Consider the following 9563-nt stretch of genomic DNA (forward strand, 5'->3'; position numbering starts at 1 on the left):
AACCTGCAGTCTAACTTACTTGGTGCCTATATATATTTTCTTATAAGATTCTCATTTTCTTAGGGTTTGATTTTTTGTTTTATTAACAAGTTTACAGATTTATATTAGAGTATATTTCACTTGTAACACAAGCGACCTGCAGGCCACATCCTGTATGTTGAGATAAAGCAGGTAGCATATATGAAATGGTGTGGGGAAAAGTGCAGCCAGAACCTCTGTTGAAGTTGTGGAGGAGTTGGAATAGGGGCTGCAACCCTCCACATTCTAGATAGGCGTGTGCCAGGGACTGCCTCATGTCACAATATGGGCAGGCATCTGGAATGGGGGTGAACTGTGCCAAGTACATGCCTGTGGTCATGGCTCCATGAAGGAGCCATCAACCGATATCCCCAGTGGGCAATGAGATCAGGGTGGAGTACTTTGTTGCCCACCGGAGTTGGTTACCCTCTGAAGGTGGTACTAGGTCCTGCCACTTGGTATCAGGGCATCTGAGGAAGTGAAGTGTTTGGACCATCAGCGTGTAAAGTTTTTCCCTTGGTGAAATTCAGAAGTGAACCAGCTGCAGGGTGTTCAGCTGGCTCAGGTTATGAAAGGGAGATAAGCGGAGGGACTCATGGGCTGGAGCCCAATCAAGAATTCCAGAGGCATTGGGGTGAGGGGTGGGAGGGGAGCACCCTCTTGTAGGACCCTTTCAAGGAAAACCCGAGCAGTAGGCGATAAGGTGGCCCCACCTCTTGGAGTATGTGCAGGGGCGTCTGAAGGGTGAACAGCTCCAGGTGAGTTCCGAGATGAAAGAGGCCATTGTGGCCACTAAATGGTGGGTGAGAACTGGGCCAGTCAAATGCTGGAGGAGTGGGCCTGGGCAAGAGGGAAACAAAGTACATACATGCCGTCCAACCAGGAGTGGTGCAACCGATCGATCTCCACCTGGACATAGGTAAAGATGGAATTCTCATCTGGGTGTTGGTTGTGCAAGACATCCAGCAGGGAGTGATGATTGACGATCTCTCAGAGGATGCCTGCAGCAGCCTGGCTGCTCTCAATCCCTGTGCGATTCTGGTCCTCAAAGATGGTATTAAAATCCCCAACAAGGCATGACCTCAGCAACGCCCATTTTTATGTTATGGTCACTTTTTCCAAGCAGTCCTGTTACAGTTACCTCTGGGACCAGATCCTGTGCTCCAATCAGGACAAAATCGAGAGTTGCCTCTCCGCTTGTGGGTTCCCGTACCAGCTGCTCCATGAAGCAGTCATTTAAAGTATCGAGAAATTTTGTCTCTGCATTTCGTCCTGATGTGACATGTTCCCAGACAATATGGGGATAATTGAAATCCCTCACTATTATTGAGTTCTTAATTTTGATAGCCTGTTTAATTTCCCTAAGCATTTCATCGTCACTATCACTGTCCTGGTCAGGTGGTCGATAATAGATCCCTAATGTTATATTCTTATTAGAGCATGAAATTACTATCCATAGAGATTCTATGGAACATGTGGATTCATTTAAGATTTTTACTTCATTTGATTCCTCATTTTCTTTCACATATATTGCCACTCCCCTGCCCCCGCCCACCCCCCCCACCCCCCACATGTCCTGTTCTGTCCTTCCAATATATTTTGTACCCCGGAATGATTGTGTCCCATTTATTGTCCCCACTCCACAAGGTTTCTGTGATGCCGATTATATCAATATCCTCCTTTAACGAGAGGCACAGTAGGTCACCCATCTTATTAGATAGACTTCTAGTATTTGTGTACAAGCACTTAAATACTTGTCAGTGTTTATTTGTCTGCCCTTTTCTGATATGTCTGATTCTTTTTTATGTTAATGTTTCTCGTCTGATCTGGCCCATATTTTATCCTCTTCCATCCTCTCCTCCTGACTAGAACCTACAGAATCTCTAGCAATAGACTCTCCTCTAAGAGAAGTCTCTGTCTGATCCACATGCTCCTCTGCAGCAGTCGGCTTTTCCCCATCTTTTAGGTTAAAAACTGCTCTGCAAGATTTTAATGTTAAGTGCCAGCAATCTGGATCCACTTTGGTTTGGTGGAGCCCATCCTTCCTGTACAGGCTCCCCCATCCCAAAAGTTTCCCCAGTTTCTAATAAATCTAAACCCCTCCTCTCCACACCATTGTCTACACCATTCCCCGCCACTCCTCCAAAACAGCCCTCGTGGCCCAGAAGACGAGATGGAAGTCTCCCCAACGCTGGAGAGGGAGCTTCTCCTTACCCTTGAATTTGCTGGTGTGAACCAGAAAACGATGAAGCTCATCCTGTAGAACAGTGTGGGACGATGCCGTAGACCCATGATGATCCTCTGGCGGGGCCCCTGTTACGATCCTGTAGCCCACGGAAATGGCATAGAGGGAGCAGACCACCGGTGCGGAGACAATACCAGTGGTGCCGTGAACCTCCCTATATCTCCAGAAAGGGTAAGGGAGAGGAGGGAAGTGAGCAGCTCCAAAGGGCTGGGAGGGGAGATATAAAAACTACCCCCTGAGGTTCATCTAAGGACCGGGGAAATGAGACAACCCCTGGTTGGCAGCAGTATGGAAGATAGAGGGGACAGAAATGAGTAGGGCTTCTCTCCCCCTGCCTCCGCTCTGTGGCTGCGGCTAGGGCTCTGGGCAACCGGAACTGACAGATTCTTCTGCCACTTCATCCGGGGCAGCCTGAGCTCTTCCCCTCCTCCAGACGCTCCTACTGGGGCAACAGGCTTGAACTCCTGGCAGCTGAATCTGAGACAGCCCAGACTCGGGGATTCTGTTCCCTTCTGCTGACTTGTTCCACAGGAATCACATTGTGATTCCAATGTTCTGTTCAATCCCTCTGAAGCACCTGGCACTGGGCACTGTTAGAAGACAGGTTACTGGGCTACATGGACCATTGGTTTTACCCGGAATGGCCATTCTGATCTTCTTATATACACCCCAGATGCATCTGCCTCCTGCTGTAACACACTATACTTCACTCCCCTCCCAGAGCTGAGATAGATCCCAGGAATCAAAGAATCACAAAACATCAGTGTTGGAAGGAACCCAGGAGGTCATCTAGTCCAACCCCCTGCTCAAAGTAGGACTATTCCCCAAGTAAATCATCCCAGCCAGGGCTTTGTCAGCCAGGAGTCCTGATGGGAACTCTCTCTCTCCACAGAGTTAGTAACAAAGAAAGAATAAACATTAAAAAATTAACCCTTAAGTGACTTGCCATATGTGAGAACATATTGGTTTTAGAGATGACTGGGTCGCAGCTGACAAGGGGAGGGGAAGACAGGAGAAAGTGACAGTGGCAGCACCTTGGGGAGAAGACACACAGCAGGGTTGATGCTTGACAGAAGAGGTGAGGCAAGATTGCAATTTCAGGGATCCAGCTACCAGCAACTAGAAAGGTGGCAACCGAGTACAGTGTACACAGACTGACTCCCCAGTTCATTACATTGACATAGCACAGTAAGAACAGGGAAGGGTTTAATGTCTCTCTGTCTGTCCAGTAAGTGATTCAGGGAAGAGGCCCCAGCACCCAGCTCTGCACAGAGCTCAATCTGAGATCCGGAGCACAAGGAGAAAACATTTAGGTCTTTTTATGAGTAAAGAGCTGGAGCAGCCTGTCCCGGATCTGTTTGGTCCTCAACCCGTAAATGATGGGATGCAGCACCGGGGGAATGAGGTGGTACACACCGGTAATGAGAATGAGGAAGTGCAGTGGCACATTGTGGCCAAAACGCAGCATGAGAGAGGAAAATAAATCTGGGATGTACAAAGCTAAGATGGCACAAACATGAGAGATGCAGGTCCCAAAAGTTTTGAGCTGGGCATCCTTCGTGGGGAGGCGGAAGATGGCCCTGAGGATCAGAGTATAGGACACGGCGATAAAAAACACATCCATTCCGATCACAGAGAGAAGATCAAACAGGCCGTAGTAACTACTGATGCGGATGTCAGCGCAGGCCAGCTTCACCACAGCTATATGCTCACAATAAAAGTGGGGGATGATGTTGGTTCTGCAATATGGCCACCGGCTCGCCAGGAAGGGATAGGGTAATGCGAGTATGCCACTGCGCAGCACCACGGCCAGGCCTATCTTGGCCACCACAGGGTTTGTCAGGATTGTGGAATGTCTCAGGGGATCGCAGATGGCCACGTAGCGATCGAAAGCCATGGCCACGAGGATTCCAGACTCAATCCCTGAGAAGGAGTGAACAAAATACATTTGGGTGAGGCAGGCACTGAAACTGATCTCCCGGGAACTGAACCAGAAGATGCTCAGCATTTTGGGTAGGGTGGATGTGGATATGACCAGGTCGGTGATGGCCAGCATGCAGAGGAAATAGAACATGGGCTCATGGAGGCTCGGCTCCCTCTTCACGATGAACAGGATGGTGAAGTTCCCCAACAAATCTATGGCGTACATAGCACAGAAGGGAATGGAGATCCAGAGATGGGCTGCCTCCAGGCCAGGAATGCCCAGCAGGATGAAGGTGGAGGGGTTGGTGAAGTTGGTTCTGTTATAATCTGACATGGCGTAGGGGAGAAAGTGTCCAACTCTGAGGCATAAGAGTGTCTTCTGCATTTACCATATGCTCCCCTGACTTTCTGTGTGTTCCCAGGATCTCGGGTGATGGGCACAGTTGAAATGCCTGCATGGAGATACAATGTTAATATGAGACACTGCATGCAGTAGTGGAGGCTGTTCTCATGGTAGAAGCAGACTGATCACTCTTCACACACTGAAAAATGACATTTTCATTATTCAGAGAAAATAACTATGAATAATTACCCTACTAAATCCAATTCCATATTTGTATTGGTCTCCCTGCATTAATAATTCGTACACGTTGTGGTGGGGGAACCTTAAGAGGCACCAGCAGAAAACACAAGTGTGGATACTGGTTATCCATCATTGTTCCTTAATGCAATGAGAATCAGGATAGTGAGTCCATAATGAAGGGAGTTCCCCCATTCATCCAGTAGCTAAAAACCTCACTTCTTCAGATGCAAGTAATGGAAATTTCCAGAGGCAGGTATAAATCAGCATGGAGATAACGAGGTTAGTTCAATCAGGGAGGGTGAGGTGCTCTGCTAGCAGTTGAGGTGTGAACACCAAGGGAGCAGAAACTGCTTCTGTAGCTGGATAGAAGAACAGGAGGACTTGTGGCACCTTAGAGACTAACAAATTTATTAGAGCATAAGCTTTCGTGGACTACAGCCCACTTCTTCGGATGCATATAGAATGGAACATATATTGAGGAGATATATATACACACATACAGAGAGCATAAACAGGTGGGAGTTGTCTTACCACCTCTGAGAGGCCAATTAATTAAGAGAAAACAGACTCCAACGAGAAACTGCTGAGCTAGAATTGATATGCAAACTAGACACAATCAACTCCGGTTTAAATAAGGACTGGGAATGGCTGAGCCATTACAGACATTGAATCTGTCTCCCCTTGTAAGTATTCTCACACTTGTTATCTAACTGTCTGTCTGTACTAGGCTAGCTTGATTATCACTTCAAAAGTTTTTTTTCTCTTAATTAATTGGCCTCTCAGAGGTGGTAAGACAACTCCCACCTGTTTATGCTCTCTGTATGTGTGTATATATATCTCCTCAATATATGTTCCATTCTATATGCATCCGAAGAAGTGGGCTGTAGTCCACGAAAGCTTATGCTCTAATAAATTTGTTAGTCTCTAAGGTGCCACAAGTCCTCCTGTTCTTCTTTTTGCGGATACAGACTAACACGGCTGCTACTCTGTAGCTGGATAGCCATTCACAGTCTTTGTTTACTCCTGAGCTGATGGTGTCAAATTTGCAAATGAACTGGAGCTCAGCAGTTTGTTTTTGGAGTCTGGTCCTGAAGTTTTTTGCTGTAAGATGGCTACCTTTAGCAGATCAGCTACAACATCACCGGCTCATTCACCTGCATGTCCACCAGTGTTATATATGCCATCATGTGCCAGCAATGCCCCTCTGCTATGTAAATTGGCCAAACTGGACAGTCACTACGCAAGAGGATAAATGGACACAAGTCAGATATCAGGAATGGCAATATACAAAAACGTGTAGGAGAACACTTCAACCTCCCTGGCCACACAATAGCAGATGTAAAGGTAGCCATCTTACAGCAAAAAAACTTCAGGACCAGACCCCAAAGAGAAACTGCTTAGCTCCAGTTCATTTGCAAATTTGACACCATCAGATCAGGATTAAACAAAGACTGTGAATGGCTATCCAGCTACAGAAGCAGTTTTTCCTCCCTTGGTGTTCACACCTCAACTGCTAGCAGAGCACCTCACCCTCCCTAATTGAACTAACCTCGTTATCTCCATACTGGTTTATACCTGCCTCTGGAAATTTCCATTACTTGCATCTGAAGAAGTGACGTTTTTACCCACAAAAGCTTGTGCTCCCAATACTTCTCTTAGTCTTAAAGGTGCCACAGGACCCTCTGTTGCTTTTTACAGATTCAGACTAACACAGCTACCCCTCTGATACTTGACCCCATTCATCCAGTTGCTCGAAATCAGAGAGGGGAAAAAAATAAATTTTTTCAGAGATATTTGCGGAGAGAAACATCCCAACTAGAACATACCTGAGGGAAAAGACCTGGACACCATTGATAGCAGCTCAAGAGAAACACCAGCTCATTCACAGTAGTGGACAAAATAAAAGAAATGTTCAGATCCCTAAGATATGGGATGGAGCATAACATGTTTGGGAATGTGTTCAGTTTTGGTCATCCAGTCTCTATTAAGGAGCTAAAAGTCTGGGACTCTTTAGTGTATACAAGAGACAAAGAAGAGACCACATGATATAGGAGAGGAAAATAAACAAGGAAACTGATTTACATTCAAATGGCCAGTTCCCAACCAATACTATCTATACACACTTAGTGCTCCAAGAGGACTAAATCCCTAAAGCTGAGGAAAATTGTTAGCAAAACTGATTGGGAGGAAAAATTTAGACAGAAAAATATGAATGAATATTGGTAATTCTTTGATAACTATTTATTAGATATCAGAAAACTCACGATTCCAGAGTCAACAAAGTGAACAACTTTGGGTAAAAACTCAGATTTGTGGTAAAATGAAGGTAACAATTAGAGGGAGGGAAGCAACATGTAACAAAGAGGAAAAAGGGAAAATAGCTAGCCAACAATAGAAATCAGAAGTTAAGAAAATTGATAAGGAACGTTAAGACATCAGGGAAAACACCATGTATTGCAGGGCTATGGATCACAAAAAGGAGTTTATTAAATATATTAAGAACAAGATAAATCCTCAAAAATATTTATGTCAATTCCTGTGTCATATGTAAAGTACTGAAATATAAAAGGAAAGTCCTTTTTATAAGAAAAACAGGTCTTGTCAAATAAACCTGATTTCATCCTTTTATGAGAGTACACATTGGTTGATCAAGGGTACACATTTGGTGGATCAGGGGAACCACGCAGATGCAACGAACCTTGATTTCTCAGAGGCATTTGATTTAGTAGTGGAAAATACTGAGTTGGTGAGTTGGAGCAGGGGAAGGATTTTACCTTTGCACATGGGATTGGTGAAATAAACTGCATCCAGTTCGGGGATCCACATTTGAAAAAAAGATGTTGAAAACTTGGAGAGGGTGCAGGAACGAGCCACCAAAATTCTTGGAGGATAGAGAAAAAGACGGACTGTTAGACTTGAAGGTACAGAGCCCTTAAATTATCAAAAATATTATCAAGTGGAGACTTCCATAGGGAGAAAATCATGTAATCTACCAGGCAAAGGCCGAGCAAGTCCAAAGGGCTGGAAGCTGAAGCCAGGTAAATTCCAGCTTGAAATTAGGGCCACATATTTAGCACTGATGGTGATTAACCTTTGGGACACACTGAAAAGGGAAGTGTTGGATTCTCTAATTCCCCCTGTTGGCAGATCCAGACTGGATGTTTTTCTGGAAGATCTGCTCGACGAGTTGTTTACACTTAAAATGCTACAACGGTGCTGCCATAGTGCTTCACTATAGACACTACTTACACACTTCATAGTGCTTCACTATAGACACTACTTACACAGATGGAAGAGTTCTCCCCTCAGCCCAGGTAATCCCTGAGAGGTGGTAGCTAGGTCGATGGAAGAATTCATCTCATGCTGTCTACACCAGGGCAGAGATTAACCAATAAATTCTTGGAATGTATTGGAGACAATTTTTTGTTCCAGAAGCTGGAGAAACCTACTTGGAGAGAGGCTGTTCTAGACTTGATTTTGACGTATAAGGAGCAACTGGTTGAGAATTTGAAAGTGGAAGGCAGCTTGGAGGAAAGTGATCATGAAATGATAGAGTTTATGATTCTAAGGAATGGTAGGAGGGAGAACAGCGAAATAAAGACAATGGATTTCAAGAAGGCAGACTTGAGCAAACTCAGGGGAGTAGGAAGGCAAGATCTCATGGGAAGCAAGTCTAAGGGGAAAAACAATAGAAGACAGCTGCCTGTTTTTCAGAGAGACATCATTAAGGGCACAATAGCAAACTATCCCCCTGCGTAGGAAAGATAGGAAGTATGGCAAGAGACTGCAATGACTTAACCAGGAGATCTTGAATGATTTAAAAATCAAAAAGGGTTCTTACAAAAAGTGGAAACAAGACCACATTACAAAGGAGATATATAAGCAAATAATACATGTATGTAGGGGCAAAATTAGAAAGGCCAAAGCACAAAAAGATCAAAATAACTAGAGACAAAAGAGTAACGAGAAAACATTCTGCAAATACCTTAGAAACAAGTGGAAGACCAAGGACAGGGCAGGTCCATTACTAAATAATAAGAAGAAATGTGGAAATGGCATAGCTGTTTAATGACTTATTTGTTTCAGTTTTCACCAAGACAGTTAGTGCATACTGTGAAGGAATTGACTTAGGAAGGATCTGAGCCCTTAGCTATTATCTTTGAAAAGTCATGGAAGACAGGGGAGATTCCGGAAGTCTTGAAAAGAGCACATATAGTGCCTATCTATAAAAAGGGAAATAAGGGAAACCCAGGCAAGTACTGACCAGTCAGCTTAACTTCTATACCAGGTAAGATAATGTCACAATTTATTAAGCAATCAAGATAATGAAGTGATAAGTGATAGTCAGCATGGATTTCTCAAGAACAAAACATGTCAAACCAACCTCATAGCTTTCTTTGACAGAGTAGGAAACCCTGTGGATGTGTGGAAGCAGTAGGTGTGGTATCTTTAGACATTATTACAGCTTTTAATACAACCTTGCATAACTTTCTCATTAGGAAACTAGGGAAATACCACCTAGATGGAGCTACTATAAGGTGGATGCATAACTGGTTGGATAACCGCTCCCAGGGAGTAGTTATCAATGGTTCACAGTGATGCTGGAAGGGCATAACAAGTGGGGTTCCGCAGGGAGCAGTTCAGGGTCCGGTTCTTTTCAATGTTTTCATCATGATTTAGATCATGGCATAGAGAGTACACTTATGTTTGCAGATAAAAAAAAGTTGGGAGGCATTGGAAGTCTTTGAGAATCGGATAAACATTCAAAATGATCTGGGAAAATTGGAGAAAAGG

The 9563-nt window shown here is 44.5% G+C and overlaps 1 protein-coding gene across 1 annotated transcript; it reads right to left on the bottom strand.

Annotated features, from left to right (window-relative positions):
- Positions 1–3572: 3572 nt before the first annotated feature.
- LOC101948007 (olfactory receptor 52R1-like) lies at positions 3573–4571 on the bottom strand. Its single transcript, XM_005310487.4, has one exon. The coding sequence runs from the start codon at positions 4569–4571 to the stop codon at positions 3573–3575; it is 999 nt and encodes a 332-aa protein (XP_005310544.4).
- Between the last annotated feature and the right edge of the window lie 4992 nt (positions 4572–9563).

Source organism: Chrysemys picta, chromosome 1, assembly GCF_011386835.1.
Source record: "Chrysemys picta bellii isolate R12L10 chromosome 1, ASM1138683v2, whole genome shotgun sequence".
In the NCBI taxonomy this organism is placed as follows: domain Eukaryota; kingdom Metazoa; phylum Chordata; order Testudines; family Emydidae; genus Chrysemys; species Chrysemys picta.

Excerpts from the sequence above, each read along its gene's own strand:
- LOC101948007 (XM_005310487.4), bottom strand. The coding sequence starts at position 4,571 with ATGCAGAAGACACTCTTATGCCTCAGAGTTGGACACTTTCTCCCCTAC.